Genomic DNA, 22,796 nt, shown 5'->3' on the forward strand with positions numbered 1-22,796 from the left:
AGGAGTTCAAGTGACAGGAATAAGGAGACTGCAGGGGGAGAGGGATAAAAATGCCAAACAAAAGAAACAGCTGTGACTGTTAGGAAATATATAAAAGGCATAAGGGAAAGACAGTAGAGTACAATAAGGAAACAGAACAATGAGTGAGGGAAGGAAGTCCAGGAGGTGACTAATACAGGGTATGTGGGAAAGAGTCTGACCACATAATGATGACGTGAGAGTTGGAACTTGATGATCAAAGTAAGAAACCACATTTTAAATTGATTTATGCAGGATGGAGAATAAAAATGAACTTCAAATGAATGAATAATACATCGGAGGGAACAACAACATAGGAATATTTGGGAGATGAGTCTCATAATAATTACAGCAGTTTATTAAGACAGAGAGAAATGGAAATGGCCGGAATTATCTGTAGAGTTTTGGACATCACGGCTTTTAGCAGATATTGAAAGAGGCAAATATTTTCTTCTTGCAAAAGGAGAAGATGGGAAATATTGAGGTAGTTAGTATTTGTTATACTGGGGGCTCTGAGTCCTTCTTTAGCATTAAGTGCACAGTTACATTGGTCAGGATCTCCGAGGACAAGGGATCTAAAGTGTGTGAGCCATCAGCATATTGATGGGAATTAAAACCATGAACTGATGATTTAGAAGGAAGTTGAAAAGAGTGAAAGGAGGTGCCTTAAGTTGGGACTTTGCATACTTGTCATACAGAGGAAGAAGATATTAAAATAAGAACCAAGATAAGATGTATCCTTACCTAGGGAGGACTATGTTTTAAGAATAAGGGAGAGGCCCTGCTGGGGTGACTCAGTTGGTTGAACAGGGTCCTCTACACCAAAAGGTTGCAGGTTGCCTTCTGGGTCAGGGCACATGCCCAGGTTTTGGGTGCGACACAGGTTTCAGGTGCAGTCCTGGGCCAGGGCATGTACTGGAGGCAACTGATCCATGTTTCTCTTTCAGGTAGACATCTCTCTCTCCCTTTCTCTCTCTCTCTTCCCCACTTCCTCTCTTTCTAAAGTCAATAAACATATCCTCAGTTATGGATTTAAAAAAAGAATAAGGGAAATGATGAAAGTAAAATGGTAAAAGAATCAGTACGATGTTTTAGTCCCCTCCAATTCTGTGATGAAATAACAGGTTAAAACTAGGAAAACAAACAAAGGAAAAGCATCTTCTCCACTTCCAGAACTGGAATGCACCAAAGATAGCAGCAGGTGGGGCCAATCTACTGACAAAATAACATCTGCATGAGGTAAATAACTGTGTAGGAGGAAATGACATTAACACAGTGAGACCTCAAAACACCTGACAGACCTGGGAGCTCAGAAATCATGGAGTAATTCACGTGCCAAAAAGTTGTTCCCCTCTGAGGCTGAAATATCAGTAAACTCGTGCCATTATAGGAGCCCAAATTTGTGGGGATATTGCAAACTGCTGGTGATAGCAAAGGGACTGACCATTTCTCAAGATGCTGGTGTGGCCGTTGTCTCTGTGCTTTATAAATCTAATCACTAACAGCTGCCAGAGGGGAGGGGGTGGAGTGGATGAAAGAAGATGAATTCACCAAAAACATATTTGCATAACCCATAGACTCAGACAACAATGTGGTGATGGCCAGAGGGAGGGGCATGGTGGGGACAGAGTAGAGGTGGGAAAGGGTTCGGGGGAATGGGGATATTTGTAAGTGTCAACAATAACAATAAAGAAAAAAAGAGTTGGTCAGATATAATAATAATTGACTATGAGTTTTACCATTTATTCCAAATGACATATCTAAAATATTTACAAGTAACATAGTATTTCTAGAAAAGTAAGAATATTTTCAAGTGAAAGTTTTATTAAACAAATGTAATGTTTAAAAAAATCTAACAACAACGAGGACGTGTAGCACCCAGGTAATATCTTAAAATACTATTCTCCACTAGAACAACCTGGGGCACCTTGGAGAAATGATAGATTACAGGGCTAAGGCAGAGAAAGTACAAATGAGCCTTGAACAACTTGTGTGAATATGTGGTGCTGTGCAAAGAACTATGGAGATTTGTCAGGGGCTCAAAAGCCAGTTGGAAGGGGCTCCCTATAGCCAAGTATGTGACCATTTGGATGTCATATATAATAAGGATAGTAATGTATTATAACCCATTTAATATAGTACTGTAGGAAAACATGATTCCACAATTATGTAAATACATGAATGAATAAATTGGAAAGTTAGAAATGGGGTATTTACTTAAAACCAAAGTACTTCCCTACAAATAACTTTTAACTGATAAGGAAAAAACGTAATTTTAGAATGAAGACTGGCAGACGTACCTTTAATCAGCTAATCAAAGTAATTTCCGTCAGTACTATTACAAACCAAAATCACGTGCCTTTGTTAGGATGCTGTGAAATAAACTCAGCAGCACTTGTGATAATGTTGCATCACCTCAGTCTAATCATGAGGAAGCATTTCATAAACCGAAATTGAGGGATATTTTACCAAAAAATTGACTGGTAATAATGAAACTGTTTTGGTCATGAAATCCAATAAAAAAATAAGTAACTAGACTAAGGAGATAAGAGAACTAATGGTAATGGTTGATTCCGAGCTTTATCCTTTTGCTATAAAAGTTACAATATTGTGCTGAAGGGAAATTCTGAATGAAATATTAGGATTAGGTATTAATGTGTCATTATTTCCTGGATTTAAAGTATTTGTTTTAGGAGAATTCATTTTCTATGTAAGAATTATACTTTAAAATATTTAGAGTTATCAAAATATTTTTATGACAACTTACAGTTAACAGTTTCAGAAAAAAAATCATCTTTAGGGCTCTATTTGTATCATTTTTCTAAGTTTGAGATGGCTACAAAATTAAACAAAAATGCATTCAACTGCAATTTAAAAATATGCATTCATGTAATTTAAAAATAAACAATAATTTAAGGCGTATACATTATACATACTTAAAGTTGAGATATTTTAATTGATTGTTGCCATGGAACAAATACTTCTGATTATTTTCCTAACACAGTCAACTACCTTTTATTCCTTTAGTTTTCCATGTAAATTTCCTAGTATATTTCATATTGTTAATGATGTCCGAGAGGGCGTTCCAACAAACTGGGTCACCTGACCAGGGCTTCATATTCTTAATGATAATTAGTACTCTATAATAATGATTATAATTATGATGACAATAATAACAAAAATAATGAATAATGGGACATACTTAAATAGACCTTTTGTGTGCCAAGCACTGTTGTGTTTTAATATATTCTGACTCATGTCACCTTAAACTTCCTCTGCCTGCTAGATTTCCATGATATTAAATTATAATATAAATGAGCCCATTCCTTCCATTTATGACTTGTATTAAAAATAAAAGCTCTGTCTCATTCTTGGCTCCCTGTAATTGAAGTTGTATGGAATGAACAGTGTTATATGGAACAGTGTTAATTTGATAGTGACTTTGTCCCACTTATCTGAAGAATATAATTTAATTTTAGACGCTCCAATGGTGTAAAGTTGTTTAGCAGTTGCAGTGTGGATGCATTTATACATAAAGTTGCACAACCAGAATTAAAATGTCTTCAGAATCAAACTATTTCAAAACTGGTTGTCCAAGGAAGGCAATCAACGTGTGGCAATGGAATTATAGAAACCGGAGAGCAGTGTGATTGTGGCTTTCCTGAGGTGAGTGACAAACTTTGATAGTTTATGTAAAGATTTGTTTTATTGTTTCTCATATTGTGGTATAAATATAGATGTGCTACCAAAGGGGGAGCTTTTTCTCAAATGCTGCATCGTTTTGTCAAATATCTAAGGTGCAGAGATAAGGGACATGGGAGGACTGACTCATCCTGAATTTGAAGCATTTGAAGGATTTAAGTATGGAGTAAGTGTAGCATGGGTTCAATGTGATTTTCTCCATTGTGTAACCATTGACAGTAATGGTCATCATTTTGTAGCATAAATATCTGTACCATTAATAAGGTGATCACCACCTAAGTTGTCTCCTGAATTATCCCCAAGCGAATAGATTAGTTCCCTAAGTCATAAAATGTGTTGCTAACCTCTTCATCTCTTGATTTCAGTTCTGGCATTTGGGGAACTTCACTCACTTTAACATGGTTGCACTGAATTGAGTTAATCATAATCCATATTTTATTCTTGTTATATTTAGTTTTCTGCTATTATCATTTTTCAGTTGTTCTTGGCAAGATAACTAATGCCTGAATTTTGTTGTGCCTGCTTTCCTATACTTGTGTATGGTGTTTTTTTGAATGATATGTGTTTTCTAGAAAATATAAAATGCCTCTAATTATTAGGAACAAAATTCTTTATAACTTGATTGCATTATAATTGTGAATGAATGACTCAAACCTCTGTATTTTTATTAATTTTGATTGACATCCCAGCACTTGAGAAATTTTTTAAAAATTTTATTTAAATGCTTTTGACTTTTATTGTTGTTCAAGTACAGTTTTCAGTCTTTTCCCCCCACCACTCCCCACCACCTCAGCCTTCCCCACCTCCCTCCCTTGCTTCCATCCCCACTTGTTATTGTCCATGTGTCCTTTATATTTGTTCTTGTAAAGCCTTCACCCTTTTCCCCTATTATCCTTCCCCCCCTCCATTCTGGTTACTGCCAGCTTGTTCCCAATTTCAATGTGTTTAGTTATATTTTGCCTACTTGTTGGTTTTGTTGATTAGGTTCTAGTTAAACGTGAGATCATATGGTATTTGTCTTTCACAGCCTGGCTTATTTCACTTAGCACAATGCTCACCAGTTCCATCCATGCTGTTGCAAAGGGTAGGAGCTCCTTCTTTCTCTCTGCTGCATAGTTTTCCATTGTGTAAATGTATCATAGTGTTTTGATCCATTCATTTACTGATGGGCACTTAGGTTGCTTCCAGCACTTGGCTATTGTGAATTGTGCTGCTATGAACATTGGGGTGCATAGGTTCTTTTGGATTGGTGTTTCAGGGTTCTTAGGATATAATCTTAGCAGTGGTATTGCCAGGTCAAAAGGCAATTCCATTTTTAAATTTCTGAGGAAATTCCATACTGTTTTCCATAGTGGTTGCACCAGTCTGCAATCCCACCAACAGTGCCCTAAGGTTCCCTTTTCTCTACAGCCTCTCCAACACTTGTTGTTTGTTGCTTTGTTTATGACGGCCATTCTGACTGGTGTGAGATGGTACCTCATTATGGTTTTAAGTTGCTTCTCTCTGATGGCTAGCAATACTGATCATATTTTCATATGCCTCTGGGCCCTGTGTATGTCCTCCTTGGAGGAGTGTCTGTTGAAGTCCTTTACCCATGTTTTAATTGGGTTGCCTGTCTTCTCAAAGTGAAGTCATTTGAGTTCTTTGTATATTTTGGAGATCAAACCCTTGTCTGAGGTAGCATTGGCAAATATGTTTTCCCACATATTTGGTTCTCTTTTCATTTTAATGCTGTTATTTTTAGCCATGCAGAAGTTTTTCCTTTTGATGAGATCCCATTTATTTATTCTTTCCTTTATGTCCGTTGCTTTAGGGGATATATCAGTAATATATTGCTGTGTGGAATATCTGAGGTTTTCCTGCCCATGTTCTCGTGAAGGACTTTTATGGTGTCGTGACTTATGAGAAATAATATTGATGCCTCCAAAGATTTAGTTGGATTTGCCTAAGTCTCATTACAACTTACTCAATTCTTTCTTTATATTTTGAAGCTGTTTTATATGGTACAAACTTATTTACAATTGTTATACCTTTCTAGAAATTTAACTTTTTGCCTTCAAATAGTGAATCTTTTTATCTCTAATGTTGCTTTCTGTTTTAAAGTCTATTTAGTCTGATGTACCTACCTCTGTCTCCATCTCCCTCTCCCTCAATCTCTATCTGTGTCTCCTCGTGTATCTATCTCTATCCCATCTCTATCTCCATCTCCATCTCAATCTGTCTACATCTCTATCTCTATCTATCTCTATCTCAATTCCATCTCCATCTCCACCTCCATCTGCATCTCCACCTCCATCCCTGTCTACATCTCTATATCTATCCCATCTCTATCTCTGTGCACACCCTAACTTTCTTTCATTTAGCATTTCACTGAAATTTCTCTATTTTCATTTATTTTTCTATACTATTAAGTTCAATATCTACAATGTTTTAATTTAATTTGTTATAATCTTTATTTGATTTATAATCCATCATCTTAGACATTATTGTGATTAATATATTTGCATATTTTAAAATGAACTAAAGTCCCCAGTTTATTCAGATTTTCTCGGTTTTTACCTAATGGCTTCTTTCCAAGATACCTTATTATATTTAGTTGTTATGACTTCTTGCACTGCTCCTCAATAAACTTTTTATATGTTTAGTTATCCCAAATTTTTTATATTTTCTGTGTTCATTTTGTGACACTTGTTTTCTAATTGAATCTTAGCTTATTTCTTTTGACCTGTTTTGTTTTTCTCTTTTCCCTACTATTTCTTTCAGGGATTTAGAAGATTTGTATATTTTTCCCTCTACTGATTATCTTTTCATTTTTACCATGCTTATTTAAGGTTTAATTATGTCCGAGCTACCTTCTCCAAAATAACAGAGTCTGCAACTCAACTAGCTTACATACAACTTTTGTTCATATTTTATTTCTGTCACCTTTACATTTTACAGTAAAAAGTACATGAAGACTTTATTCAGGAAATAGGTGCTTTATTTTACCTACTATTCCCTTTGTGCTCTAGGATTTTTTGCATGTCAAAGATTGCTTCTAAAATAATTTACTTTTGAATTATCTTTTTTTTCTTAAAATATGTTTTAGGACAACAGATTTCTTGATAAGACAGTCTTCTACCTATGCTTGTTTAGCAATAAGCATTTGTGATTCTCATCATTTCTTTGTAATATGTAATTAGTGTGAAGTATATACATGAAACATGGATGAGGAGTGTAATACATAACAAGCACCTGAGTAATTGTACTCAAGACAAAACAAATTTTACTTATGCCAAGAAAATTCTTTGTATGTCTTCTCTCAATAACATGCCCCTTCCTTCCAACCATCATTTAGAATTAAATGGTAATCATGTTAGTGCTTTGCTATTCATCATAGTTTTACATCCCATTTTTTTGCATCCCTGTGCAATGTGATCTGGTTGATTGTTTTCTACGTTTGTATAACTTACAATCACATGGTTTAAGTCATTTTGTAAATGGGTCTTTTAATCAATATTGTAATCGTAAAGTTCATCAGTTTTCAAATGCAGATCTAGTCCAATTGCTTTTAGTGTTAATTTTATAAATATTATAATTTATCCATTCTGTGTCAATGAAAATTTAAATTTCAGTTTTAACCACTAAAACTGATGCAGTTATGACTCTTCTTGCACATTTCGGCCCCTGCACATGTTCCTGCCATAAGCTACTGTGCTCTGTCAAGAGTCATATATGCATATTAAACTTGGAATTGCAGATATCTTAGTGATTTAGGGGGTTTTATGCCTGAATGATCTTTTCATATCTTTTACACATTTTCATCAGTATTCACTGCTATGAAGTATCAGCAGCTTTTCATCAATATGGTAGAAGGCTAAGAGTTATGTTGTTTCTCCAGGAAACTAAGTTTTCTGGCATCAGACAAGTCTTGTAGGGAGGATCCCCAATGATCTTGTAGTTTAGGTAAGGCTGAAAGTGGGCTACTTCTGTATCTATTTTTTAACAGATGCATAGCGTCCTGAGTGTGGTGTTTACCAGTGTCAGAGGCCATTCTGTTTACACAAAACTTTTGAAGGGTTTCCCCATCCAATTTATTTGCATTGTTTTTTAAAGGACTGTTAACAGAACAGGAATATTGAAATCATAGCTTTTCTTCACTTAATCATGGGATAAAGTTTTTGATTCAAAGTCCAAGCACAAGTGAATATTAACAGAAATTCAGGGCCAATGGATGATATCAGCGATGTAAGTGGACAGAGATGCCTGCAATTGCATGAGGTCCTAATCAGATACGGTGCCCAATGGTAGGACTCTGTCCAACACACCCTTATCCTAGACCACTCCTAATGCTTTTTGATGTTGAACTCCACCAACTGTCATTGAAACTTAGCCAGTATTTTGGTAACAGTATAGTAGCACATGAAAATATTATAGCACAATATTATTGGGATGATAGAGTCTGTCTTTAGTTATATATGCTTAAAAGGCATGCAATAAGGTAATCAATGTTCTCAGCGCAGGCCATCATAGAAATATTGACTGTAGCACACCATCTGTACATTCAATAGTATTTTGCTTTTACAAGAATTCATATAGTTCAGAGATGACACATCACTGTGGGAGGCCAGGACAAGAACAGTGGTGCTCTAAACCATGCCTGATGAACTTAAAATGAATTTTGTCAACGTCCCATAATTGTATAAGAAAGTACTAGCAGTACCTTACATTATGTATCAAAGGCTATTAGGGTGAATATTATATTAATTATTTTTAGTCTGTCAGTCACTGTGGAAAAATAGTTTAAGTTGTTTAAATATCAGTAGTATAATGCCAGACAGTAATTATTATTTTCTGGTATGCAACATTTTACAAACTCAAAATGCTTTAGGAGTGTAGTCGGTTCTTAGTGTATTCAATTATTGAAAGAGCCAGCAACATACATCATTTCTTAGAACAAGAACAATGTTATCAGATGATGAAGACTAAGAACATATGAAAGGGATGAAAAACAAACTAATGGCTACGTTAATTCCAGTGTTTAATAAGCTTAAACATACACCTTTGCAGAACATATCACTGGGCCATAAAATTCCAAGACCTAAACAGAAGACCTGAAACAATAAATTACATAGAAGAATACGTAAGTACTAAACCTATGATCCTTGGTCTTAGAGAGGATTTTATGAATTTGACCCCAAGGTAAGGAACGTAAAGGCAAAAATAAATGAATTGGACTATATCACAGGTGGCAAACACAAGGCCTGTGTGCCGAATCCAGTCCTCCACCTTGTGTTATCTGGCTCAGCACCTCGTTTCTACCCAGCGACAACACCAAGCTCTCGCTTAAATGTTAAGGACTAGTTACATTTTTACAGTCTTAAAATTACATTCAGCCCTTTGAAGGCAACCATGAGGCTGAAGTGGCCCCTGATGAAAATGAGTTTGACATCCAAATCAAAGAGTTCTGCACAGCAAAAGAGACCACCAGCAAAACAAAAAGGCAACCAATCAAATGGGAGAAGATACTTGCAAACAATAGCTCTGACAAGGGGTTAATATCCAAAATATATAAAGAACTCATACAACTCAACATCAGACAAACAATCCATTTAAAAATTTGGCAGCGGACCTGAACAGACATTTCTCCCAGTGAGGCATACAAATAGCCAACCTGACACCAGGGGTCAAGTGTGTCAAACTCTTCGAGGCTATGGGGTTCGGGGAGCAGGGATTCCTGGCTTTGTTTCTCTGTCTGAAATGCCAGCTGCCCCACCACTGTGGACATAGTCCCCGGCTGTGTTCTTGCCCAGTTCCCTGGGCTCAGCCACAGCTCATACTGCTCACTCCTGCAGTAACACCCACCATATCTTTTTATTTCTTTAACTCTTAGATTTGTTTGTATTAGTGTAATGATTAGGCAGATCTGTGGAAAACGGGCACTTTGCAATTTCTTAATTATCTAAACATGTTTTTTTATTGTTCAATTGCAGTTGTCCCCATTTCCTCCCATTACTCTCCCCTACCTTACCCACCCCACCTCCCACATTCAATCCCACCCCACAACCCTAGTGTCTTTGTCCATGGGTCCTTTCTACATGTTCCTTGATGACCCTTCCCTTTCCCATGTTTGCTTCTCCTGGCTGAGGGGAGGACTGGCCACAACTTGTTTCCTCCCTTCTCTGGCTGAGTCCCCAGTGAGCTCCCCACCACTGGGCTGTGTTCTCAGCCCTTCTCTTTTCTCGCCTCTCTTGTTTGCTTTCACTTGCCCACCTTTAGATGTTTCAATGTGCGGATCTCTGAGGCATGTTTGTGCGTTGAGCAGAGAATCCTTTGTTGAGTCCTTGCTATTTAAATTGGTGAAACTTCAAGGGCTGAGACCAAGGGGAACTGTCATGCCACCATTCCTCTAATGTCATTCCTTCATGTAAGTTATTTTTGTATATGCTAGAAGGATATCAACTTAAACAATCACAATTTATTTAAAGACTGGCCTTCCCTCACTGCTATGAATCAGTGTTGGTCATCGATCAAGTAAACATTTATGAGTTTTTCTGTTTTTTCTACTCTAATGCCACTATCTTCATTACTATAGATTTCCATTAACTCATGGAATATGATATTATATATCATCCAGCATTATTGTGCCAGTCCATGATTATCTTGGGCAATTTTGGCCCTTTGCATTTTAGTAAGAACATCTGATCTGTTTTTTCAGTTTCTGTGAACAAAAAGAAAGAAGACATTGCATTGAATTTTTAGATAAAACTTGAGTTTAGATAAAATGGAGGTATTTGCTTCCATTTTGTATCTCTGTTAATTTCTCCCAAAAGTATTTCCTAGTGTTCAGCATAAAGGCCTCTCACTGGTAAACTTTTAAATTTTTATTGCTTTTAAAAAAAATTCTTTATGGTAGTTAAATCTTATACTTAAAAATTTGGTTTTATCATTCAGATTTTAAAACGCACTAGATATTTTTATTTTGACTTTTTTACAGCAATGTTGCTGAATTCAGTTATCAATTCCATTAGTGTTTCTTTAGATCAAAGTTGCCTATTAGAAATATAATATGAATCACATGCATACTTTATATTTTTAAGTAGCTACATTTGTAAATTAAAAAGAAAGAGGTGAGATTAATTTATACATTTTGAGATAATATATCCAATATAGTATTATTTCAACATGTAATCTATATAAAATTATTATTGAGTACTTTTATTTTTTATATTTATGTGTTTACATATGTATACACACATCTGTATTTATATTATATGAATAAGGGTAGAAAGGGAGAGACATCACAGGAATTGGTTCACACAGTAATGGAGTCTCTGTCATGGAGCTGAGCACACTCTCAGCAAGCCCAGGAGTCAGGAAAACTGAAGGAAGATGCAGGATGAAGGAAGAGCAATTGCAGACCCACTGCTCCTTCACTGCGTTGAGATGAGTCAGCAGATTGGCAACTTTAAGTTAATGCTGCAATGGGTTATGATTTTATGGATGTTGGGATGGAGTGCATGTACTTTGCTTAGGCGATGAATGTGATGAATCTTTGGTGATCAGGTGGTGAAATGTGCTAGGATAACCCCAAAGGTTCCCATGTCCTAATACTCATAACTTGTGAATATGTTACTTCACATGGCAAAAAGGACTTTGAAGATATGACCAATTTAAGGATCTTGAGAGGGCGAGATATCCTATAGTATCTGAGTGGGCCCAATGCAATCACAAGGGTCCTTAGAGGGAGGCAGGCAGGTTAGAGTCAAAGGCCATGTGACAGTGATATTTGAAGATGCCATTCTGAGGGTTTTGAAGATGGAGAAAGAACCCATGAGCTAAGGGACGCAGATGGTCTCTAGAAGCTGGAAAGTCAGGGATATGGACTTTCTCTGGAGCTTCCAGGAGAAATGAAGAACTTCCAAAATCTTCACTTTAGTCCAGTGCTGCCTGTCTGGGACTTTTGAGCTCCAGAACTGTAAAATAATATAAGCCACTAAGTTTATGTTAATTTTTATAAGAAATAGATGAACTAACATAATACTGAATCAATTCTGAGTTCCTTGTGATGAACAAATTTCTTGAATAGATTTAAAGATTCCCTGCCAAAGAGACTGCAATTTTTCTGAAGAGAGCAATTTTGCCATCACAGCACATGTAGGTCCAATACATTGGCCATTTGGGCAAAATAATTTCCACGAAGACATTTGTAGCAACCTCAGCAGCATTTGGCTGACATGAGGTCAAGATCCAAGACTTAAAAGACTGAAAGTAGGGATTGTTAATGTGAGAGAGACCAAGTACAGAACGGAACACTGTAGGAGAGAATCAATGTTCTGAAGGAATGTTCAGAAGAGCTGATGATTTTGAGCCACTGAGTCAGTGATATGATAGATGTAGCAATCAGAGTAGAAGCTATGAGCCTGAGGGAAGTTGGAAGCATATGATTGTTCAAAAGTTTATCTTGGGCCAAAGGTGTCTACCACCTCTAAAGCCAACAAGCCTCAGAGTAAGGTCTCCTGAGAGAATGAGTATCCAGTCCTTAGACTAAGGGGAGTGGTGATAATCTGGACCAAGTCACCAAAGCATTCTGAGTTATATTCATATACATTGTTTTTCTTCTGGCAAGCTGAGTTTTTGAATTGCATATACAAATAAAGGGAATTGACAGAAGAATACCTCAACCAAAATATACATATGGACATATAAAATAAGCCAGAATGTTCATACATGTTATATTTTCAACTCATTGTTAATAAAAATAATAAATTGAAATAGACGTAAATGCTTAATAATCTTGCCTACAGACTTTATTAAATATTACCATCTGTCCAGTAAACAACATTCTTGCACCGCATAGACTATTGTACACAAAAAGTATAGTGTTATAAAGAGCAGTTACTATCTTTGTACTCCATTACTCCAATAACTTTTTGAATTAATTTTTAATAAAAACTTGTAGAGCTAAGAAATAATGACAGTAATATTTGAAACATTTTTATTGTACTAAAATAATATAATTTAGAAACTTGTACTTTGTCCCAATCATAACTTCTTATATATTCCCCAAATTATTTCTTGAGACTTGATAATATGGAAAAGTACTTGTGATATAGTCAATGAAAAAAAATCTAAAAATTCATTGTGCATGTTTGCAAAACCAAATAGGATTGAAAGAAATTGCATTAAATTATTAACAGTTCAATTTCTTGACCATGAAATCAGGAATAATTTATTACCATTGTTTTCTATACTGAAAATAAATTAAATTTAAATTAAGCCGTGTTACAACAAATACAGATGTAAAAATTATGCTGTAATTGTAATTAACTGAGAGACAAACTTTAGTATATTTTGACAATTATTTATTTGATTAAAAATTTCTATTATTTAACTTGATTGTATTTGCTTTTAGACATGCGACTTTAAAAAGTGCTGTGATCCTAGTACTTGTACACTGATTGGATTTGCAGAATGCGGCAGTGGACCATGCTGTGATAAAAAATCTTGTCTGGTAAACTTTCAAAATATTCCATTATTTTGCAACATGGATTTCTTTGTGTTCTTATGCATTCATTGCATTCTAATTTTAAAAAAAAACTTGCTTTTACACATCTTTCAAATGTTTTTTATGTACTCAATGCATACACAGTTGGTTTAGACTTTAGATGATGTCCTTAGGTCTTTTACTGCCTACTTTTCTTTCTTTTTTTAAAAAAATTTTTATTGTTATTCAATTACAGTTATATGCCTTTTCTCCCCATCCCTCCACCCCACCCCAGCTGAACCCACCTCCCTCCCCCACCTCCTCCCTCCCCCCCCCCGATTATGTCCATGTGTCCTTTATAATAGTTCCTGCAATCCCCTCTTCCCACTGTCCCCAACCCACTCCCCCCTGGCCACTGCTAGACTGTTCCCAACCTCAATGTCTCTGGTTATATTTTGTTTGCTTTTTTCTTCTATTGATTATGTTCCAGTTAAGGGTGAGATCATATGGGTTTTTTTTTTTTTTTTTTTTAATATATTTATTGATTATGCTATTACAGTTGTCCCATTTCCCCCCCCACTCCACTCCATCCTGCCCACCCCCGTCCCTCCCACATTCCCCCCCTATAGTTCATGTCCATAGGTCATACTTATAAGTTCTTTGGCTTCTACATTTCCTACACTATTTTTACCCTCCCCCTGTCTATTTTCCACCTATCATCTATGCTACTTATTCTCTGTACCTTTCCCCCTCTCTCCCCCTCCCACTCCCTTAATGACAACCCTCATGTTCTAGTTGTTTGCCTAGTTTGCTCTCATTTTTGTTTTATGTGTGGCCATTAATAACTGTGAGTTTGCTGTCATTTTTACTGTTCCAATTTTTGATCTTCTTTTTCTTAGGTAACTCCCTTTAACATTTCATATAATAAGGGCTTGGTGATGATGAGCTTCTTTAACTTGACCTTATCTGAGAAGCACTTTATCTTCCCTTCCATTCTAAGTGATAGCTTTGCTGGATACAGTAATCTTGGATGTAGGTCCTTGCGTTTAATCTTGGGTAATGTAATTATGATGTGCCTTGGTGTGTTCCTCCTTGGGTCCAGCTTCTTTGGGACTCTCTGAGCTTCCTGGACTTCCCAGAAGTCTATTTCCTTTGCCAGATTAGGGAAGTTCTCCTTCATTATTTGTTCAAATAAGTTTTCAATTTTTTGTTCTTCCTCTTCTCCTTCTGGCACCCCTATAATTCGGATGTGGGAACGTTTCAAGGCGTCCGGGAGGTTCCTAAGCCTCTCCTCATTTTTCCAAGTTCTTGTTTCTTCATTCTTTTCTGCTTGGATGTTTGTTTCTTCCTTCTGGTCCACACCATTGATTTGAGTCCCAGTTTCCTTCTCATCACTATTGGTTCCCTGTACATTTTCCTTTGTTTCTCTTAGCATAGGCTTCATTTTTTCATCTGTTTTTCGAATAGATTCAACCAAGTCTGTGAGCATATTGATAACCAGTGCTTTGAACTGTGCATCGGATAGGTTGGCTATCTCTTCGTCGCTTAGTTGTATTTTTTCTGGAGCTTTGAAGTGTTCTGTCATTTGGGCCATTTTGTTCGTTTGTTTGTTTGTTTGTTTGTCTTGGCGCGTCTGTTACTTTAAGGGGCGGAGCCTTAGGTGTTCACCAGGGCGGGGTAATGCTGGTCGCTGGGCTGTGACGCTGTACGTGGGGGAGGGGCCGAGTGGGAGCAATGGCGCCCGCCTCACTCTCCTCCGGATTTCAATCTTTCACTCCGATACCCACAATCAAACTGGGCCCCTCTGGTGCTGGTTCCCGAGTAAGTGGGCCTGTGCACACTCTAGGCCCCTGTGGGTCTCTCCAACAACCTCTTCTGTGAGGCTGGGAGTCTCTCCTGCTGCCGCCCCAACCCCCAGGGGCGCTTTCAATCAGAGGCTTGAGGCTTTATTTCCCGGAGCTGGAGCCCTGGGTTGCACAGTCTGCTTTGTTGCCCGCCGTTCGTCAGGTTTATCTGCGGGTGAATGTGGTGCCGCGGGGTGCTACCCGCTGCTCTGCCTGCCCCACTCTCCGCCACTCTGAGTCCGGCCCTCTGGGTTTATCTGTACAAATGTGGGGCCGCAGGGTCTGCTAGTGCTCCGACTGCCTGCGCCATTTGTCCCACACTCCGCCAGTCTCAGTCCCGCCACAGCCGTGCGAGTCCTCTCCACCCCGGTGCCCGTCTCCGCCCCTCCTACCAGTCTGGATGAATGGTTATTTTCTATTTTCTTGGTGTTGGTCCCCCTTGTTGTTCGATTCTCTGTCAGTTCTGGTTGTGCGAGGAGGCGCAGTGTGTCTACCTACGCCGCCATCTTGGTTCTGATCATATGGTATTTGTCCCTCACTGCCTGGCTTATTTCACTTAGCATAATGCTCTCCAGTTCCATCCATGCTATTGCAAAGGGTATAAGCTCCTTCTTTCTCTCTGCTGCGTCGAATTCCATTGTGTAAATATACCATAGTTTTTGGATCCACTCATTTGCTGATGGGCACTTACGTTGCTTCCAGTACTTGGCTATTGTAAATTGTGCTACTATGAACATTGGGGTGCACAGGTTCTTTTGGATTGGTGTTTCAGTGTTCTTAGGGTATAATCCCAGAAGCAGAATTGCTGGGTCAAAAGGCAGTTCCATTTTTAGTTTTCTTACTGCCTACTTTTCAGTTCCATCAATCACTGTATCATTTCAATTTCTACTCAAGACCCATCCAGTTACTGCATCTAATACCAATTCCAGATTATTTGGGTACTATCAATTCTTGTTCAGGCCTGAATGAAGCTCTTCATCATGAAACTTGACAAAATTATAAATGAGCCACCCAACACACATGTGACATGCAATGCTCAAATAAATGACACCAATTTTTTTTGCCAATTTTTATTTATTTATTTAAATTTTTATTGAGATTGTGTATTTATTTTATTTTATTTTTAATTTTTATTGTTATTCAATTACAGTTGTATGCCTTTTCTCCACACCCCTCCACCCCACCCCAGCTGAACCCACCTCCCTCCCCCAATTTTTAATCAATTTTTAAAAATCTGATTTTGAAAATAACAGAAAAGGGATTCATGTGCAATAGTCAGCAATAGGTAGCATACAAAATAATGAAGTGTAGTTTGTCAAGCACTTCTAGCCTAGAAGTGGATTGAATCTTTGACTTTCCTTAGGGAGTTTTTTTTTTTCTTAAATTATTTTATTGTTGTTCAATTACAGTTATCTGCATTTTCCTTCCACCCCTCCCTCCCACCCAAGCCAAACCCAGCTCCCTCCCTTGCTTCCATCCTCCCCCTTGGTTTTGTCTATGTGTCCTTTAGAGTAGTTCCTGAAAACCCTTCCCCCCACTGACCCCACCCCCCCGTGGTTATTGTTAGATTGTTCTTAATTTCAATGACTCTGCTTATATTTTGTTTGCTTTTTTGTTTTGTTGTTTATGTTCCAGTTAAAGGTGAGATCATATGGTATTTGTCCCTCACAGCCTGGCTTATTTCACTTAACATAAAGCATTAGATAAGGTACAGCATCCATTTATGATAAAAACACTTAGCACAGTGGGAATAGAGGAAGCATTCCTCAACATAATACAGGCCATATATGAGACCTACAACTGACATCATACTCAAAGGGCAAAAAACTTAGAGCTTTCCCACTAAGATCAGGAACAAGACAAGGATGCCTGCTTTCACCAATCCTATTCAACATAGTATTGGATGTTGTAGCCATGGCAAAGAAACAACAAAAAAAAAAAAGAAAGAAAGAAAGAAAGAAAAAGAAATAAAAAGCATTCAAATTGGAAAGGAGGAGGCAAAACTGTCATTGTTTGCAGATGACATGGTAGTATACATAGAAAATTCTATAGACTCCACCAAAAAACTACTGGACCTAATAACTGAATTTGGCAAAACAGTGGGATACAAAGTCAATGTCCTTGGGGAGTTTTTCATTCATTTTTCCCTATAGCCACACCTGAGAAGAGATTAGTTAGAATTTGTCTTCTGGGGATAGCACCTCATTTTGTGTCACTTTCAGGAGTCTATGACAAATGTAAAAGCTAATTAATGAGAGATTTTGCTTGTCAGATTTATTTTTCTCTGTGTCAATGAACTCTCTCCCAACATTATTCTACTTTGTCCTGCATGTGTTCTTTATTACCTTATGGATTAGTAATTAGAGCCAATGGCCCTTTGTCTTCAAGGCACATGAATGTAGAGGCCAGTGTAGTATTTCTACTTCTTAGCAATAAATCTGCTTGTGTTTTCCTTCTTCAGAGCCCTCATCTTAACCTTTGTCTCCAAATCAGTGGCATTTCACAGTAAGACATTTGTAAACAGTACATTGTCCTTTATCTATATCCCAAAGGATAGTTCTTTAAACTGGTTCTTTAAAGTGATTATGTAATCACTGCATTTGGTTGACTGAACATTCACAGTAAAAGTTGCGAAGGAGGGCTTCTGGGCAACAGCTAAGTGTACAATGTTAGTTCACATTAATTTTATTATGTACTATAGCATAGAATTTGGTTTTTGATGTCATTTAGGGCTGACAAGTATCTTATACTCTGCTTTCTTTCATTATTGGCCATAAGCATAAAAGGCTTCCTGTTTTCTTCTCTGTCACTTCTAATTAGGCTAGTTTCCACTAATGCTTTTCCAATGTTTAACAATTTGATACAATACTTGAAAAATAACATTTCTATTTAGTAGACACAAATCCAAGTGCAAAGATATGGAAGACAATAGTTTAACCAGTGTTTTGCTGAAACAGAACTGAATAACTTGTTTCAAACTAGTATTCAGACATTCTACATGCACTTTAAGAAATTGTAATGGGGCCCTGGCTAGTGACTCAGTGGGTTGAGCACCTCCCTGTGAGCCAAGAGTTTGCTGATTCAATTCCCAGTCAAGGCACATGCCTGGGTTTTGGGCCATGACCCAAGTTGGGGGATGTGTGAGAGGCAACCCATAGATGTTTCTCCTGCTCATTGGTGTTTCTCTCTTTCTCCTTCCTTTCCCCTGTCTCTGAAAATAAATAAATAAATAAATAAATAAATAAATTAAAATATTGTAATTGGTACTGTATAATACGAATTCTGTATTAGTCAGTTGTATCTTTTCTTGAATTTGTGGAAAAATGATGTTTATTATGAATTTTTCATGCATATAATTTACTTATATGTAAAATATATGTAAAGATATGACAGTTCCCACTATATGTAGATTTTAGACTGAAGCCTACTAAAAATTTGAAGTAAAGCTAGTTCCCCATATTATTTTTATTTCACACCCTAGATACGCTATAATTTTAAAGTCATAGTGGAACAACAAAGGAGACAACTTCTAGATATATAGCTTTTGTTATTAAAATGCCAAGTGACTGAAATATCATTTGACATTACATGACTTCACTTTTTAGAAGAATAAGTGGAAGTGTTCTTTTTTCTAAATAGTAGTTAAAAATTAAAATATCAAAACAGTCTGGAGTTGGCTGTATTAAGAAAATAAACCATAGGTCATACTTACCCCTTCAGTCTTTATTTTATTTGTATTACTTTTCTCAGCCACAGTTTACATCAGTACTATTCCACCCTACTTTCAGATGTACAGGAAGCGGCCAGACAACCATCCATTCTAATGCGTGTTCACCCTGCTGCCGCAAGCACCCATCTGGCTCCATACCCAGTTATCTTGACACTGTTGACTATATTCCCCATGCCGCAAACCGCTTTTCTGTGGCTATTCTGCAACTACCAATTTGCACTGCTTAATCCCTTCACCTTTTTCACCCTATGCTCTAGACCCTCTCCTGACAGCTGTCAATCTGTTCTCTGTATTCATGAGTCTCTTTCTATCTTCCCTTTTACAATTTGTTTATTAGATTCAATGCAGAAGTGAAATCATACAGTATTTGTCTTTCTCTGACTGGCTTATTTTACTTAGCATAATACTCTCTAGGGCCATTTGTGATGTTGTAAGACATTGTATCTTGATAATGGCCAAGCAATGGGAGATAAACACTTATGAAGCTCAAGTAAAACATGAGTCTAACTTCATGCTCAGGTGAATCTACATTTAAAACAGAAAAAAAGAGAATTCTTATTCTATACATCTACTAAGTATCCTTGCATTTTTGTTGACAGGTCTCATACAACCTTCCTCTATTGTAATACAGATAGCTCATTGCACTTCCTGGCTTTTCTGGTCCATAGAACAATACTTCAAAAGAGTAGAGAGATCATTTCTTTCCCAGCAGCTGCCTCAATGCTCAGTGCTGCAGGAAGCCATGACTGATCTGGCTAAGTTAAATTCCCCACCACTGTTCCAGTCACTGTGTCTAGGGAGAAGTGTTCTGATGGTCATCCTGAGTCAGAAGCAGATTCCTGATTTATAACCCCGTCATGGTGGAGGTGGAGTAGGCCCTGAAAGAAAAGTTACTTGAAATGAAAAAGATGTGCATTAAGCAATATTTTACAAATATGATAAAGACTAGCACCTGAGTTAGTACTGTGTTTCAGGAGTGCAATTTGTCCCCAAGAAATGACAGTTGAAAAAGAAATATGCATTGCTTGATGTAGATATTTTGTTTTTATCTTGAAATAAGTATGTAGTATAACCATAGCATAACAATGAGAGCTTTCATGAGAGCCTTTTAAAAAAAATGAGGTAAAAATCACATAAGGTAAAATGAACTATTTTTAAGTGAACAATTCAGTGACATCTAGCACATTCACAATGCTGTGCAGCTCCCACCTCTATCTAGTTCCAGAACAAGCTCATCGTCCAAACAGAAAACCCCTAACCCAGTAAGCATTTGCTATCCTTTCCTCCTTCCTGTCAGTCTCTGGCAACCACCAACCTGCATTCTGTCTTTATGGGTTTACTTATTCTGGATATTTCATATAAGTAGAACCATGCGATATGTGACATTTGGTGTCAGGCTTTATTTAATGTAGTATTTTCAAAGTTTATTCACCTTTAGCATGTATCAGTCTTGCATTCCTATATATGGATGGAAATATTTCATTGCATGCATATACAACAGTGTATCTATTCATTCATTGATGGACATTTGGGTTCTTTCCAATCTACTTCTCTAGAACTTTTAAGTAAATTTATAATTATCTTGAAGTAGTTAGAATGTAATAGAATCCAAATGATGATTACCAACACAATGCTCTTATGTAATCATTTTACATTTTTGGTTTACTTCTTTAAAAAATATCTGTTTCAGAAAGATGAAAAAGGAAATTAACAGTGTCCTTTGTCTCAAACAGTTAGGTGCAATCATGAAATCAGAGCAACAGCCTTGTGAAAAGGCTTCATCCTAGAATCTCTACCTGGGTAACAGTGCCCACTTACTCTATCAGTGCAAACCAATTTGTTTCCTATTGTTCTCACATTGGAAGTTCCTAGAACAATGAGAGAGCTCAACAGTATTTTAAAGGCACTGCAACATTTTTTGATAGAGAAAAGATGCTAAGTTATGTATTTAACATTTCCCCATCTTTCAGAAAATTACATACACACTTGCTTGTGAATTTCATGTTGGGTATGAGTCCATGATCTGATGCCATTTTGTTCATGTCCACTCAAATTTCATAATAGGTCAGCATAAAGTAAATTATTTCAAAAGAAGGGTGCTATGCTCAGTGGATAACATGCACAGTGGCTCTGCTTAATGTTAATGCCATCAGCCAGGAATTTGAGTTATACCACTCCTGTACTGAACTAATATGTGACCTTTGACTAGTCATTTAACCTCTCATCACTCTTACCTCCAATGACAGTTTATCTAAATTATAACAGCAGATAATAATATGTTGCTTGGAGTAGTGTGCTAAGACTTCATTGTAGTGTGAAGCACTTTAAGGTCTTTGGATAAAATGTCTTACAAAAATATATATTTGTCGCTCCTTTTCTCACAGATTACTGCGAGAGGAAAAATATGTCGGATAAGCACAGATCCATGTGATTTTACAGAATATTGCAGTGGATTATCTGAGTTTTGTGCGCCAGATATGAAAGCTGCTGACTTAGAACCATGTAGTAATAAGACCACCTATTGCTTTGAGGGAAAATGCCAAGATCCAGACAGACAGTGTATGGAGTTATTTGGAAAATGTAATAGCTGTATGTTTTTTCTGGGGCTTGTTTTTAAACTGTATTTCTAAAGTCAGTAATCCACCCTATAAGCCACAATGAAAGGCATTATTTATTCAAATCCAAATTTGAAAATAAAATTGCAAATCAAAGCCTTTGAATTATGTTGAGGCAAAATAGGCTTAATAATTATAGGACAAAGAGAATAGAACATTAGTAAAATTTCAGGTGATAGGTGTAAAAGAAATAGATTATTAGAATTGTAGATAAAAGAGCAAATGACTTTGATTTCTTTACCATTCTGCAGAATACCAATTTTTCTCTCCTGAAGTTGGTAGTTTTTAAGGAGTGTTTCTCCTTCTCAAATGGACATTAGATGACATCAAAAATTTGTAGTCGATGGTACTGACTGGGCAATGCTGCTGTCTAGATATCTCTGTATTAATTTACCACACTTTTAGTTTTAAGTTTTTTTTAAGATGAGTAATTGGAACTATATTTTCAGTTGCTAAAGGTGCTGATTATCTATGTTTACAAGAAGTGAATGTTCATGGAGATTTGTTTGGAAACTGCCAAGGGGCGTGTAATTTTAGGTGTGTACTTAGAAAACTGTCCATTTTCTGGATGCTTGTCTATTTTTTTGTGTCTGTGTTTTCTGCAATGAGTCACTAAATTCAAATGAGAGTTGAATATAATACATACAGATGAATTTGTATGTTGCACCTCATGAAATGGTGTATGATTTGAATAGCTTTACTGTTATGTTCTGAGTAACATTTTGAGTTATCCTCATATTTTGAATTGTTATTTACCTAATACATTGTGTCCTGAATTGACATATGGGATATTTTCTCTGCTTTACATTGCCAGACATACCCTTTGTGGAAAGCTAGTTTGTCACTGGATGCATACACATACGGTAGTACCATTGGCAGCGTACGATATGCAATATACTTACTTTGGAGGCCATGTATGTATATCAGCAAATATGAGAGATTCTACTTCTCAGAAGAGAACCTATGTAGGTGATGGCACTGCATGTGGTTTTCAAAGGGTAAATATAAATTTTACTTGATTCTACTTAGTGTGTGTGTCTGTGTGTGTGCATGAGAGAGAGAGTCAAAAGTCAAGATTTCTGTTAGTCAAGGGAACACTTACTTGCTTTCCTGTCAGTTTTATTATAAACTTTGCTATAGATATTTAAATTTGGTTCCTCACACTTGAGAATCTAAGCCTCTTCATTAGGCTAGGATTTGGTCTGCTATAATTTATGTAAACAAAAAAAGAAAAAAAATCAGATAGCACACTGAAAAAGTAGAATAGAATGACCTGAATAGTAAGAACAACAACAACACATGAACAAAAACAAAACCCCCAAATCCCCAAGTGTTTAGTTTTGTGGTAATTGATTAGAACTAATCAGCCTATTCTCATTCTTTCTCCAAAAGCATGATATAGTTGTTAAAAGTTTGACCCT

General features: G+C 36.8%; 1 protein-coding gene across 1 annotated transcript in view; it reads left to right on the top strand.

The window, feature by feature from the left end:
* Positions 1-22,796, top strand: part of LOC139440492 (A disintegrin and metallopeptidase domain 3-like) — a 173,865-nt gene that overhangs the window by 24,694 nt on the left and 126,375 nt on the right. The window contains exons 9-13 of the mRNA XM_071220147.1: positions 3,498-3,684; positions 13,115-13,213; positions 21,145-21,340; positions 21,825-21,912; positions 22,190-22,373. Coding sequence (XP_071076248.1) covers positions 3,498-3,684; positions 13,115-13,213; positions 21,145-21,340; positions 21,825-21,912; positions 22,190-22,373 — 754 coding nt within the window. The remainder of the gene's footprint in view (positions 1-3,497; positions 3,685-13,114; positions 13,214-21,144; positions 21,341-21,824; positions 21,913-22,189; positions 22,374-22,796) is intronic.

The sequence above is a fragment of the Desmodus rotundus genome, chromosome 13 (genome assembly GCF_022682495.2).
Source record: "Desmodus rotundus isolate HL8 chromosome 13, HLdesRot8A.1, whole genome shotgun sequence".
NCBI classification, from domain to species: domain Eukaryota; kingdom Metazoa; phylum Chordata; class Mammalia; order Chiroptera; family Phyllostomidae; genus Desmodus; species Desmodus rotundus.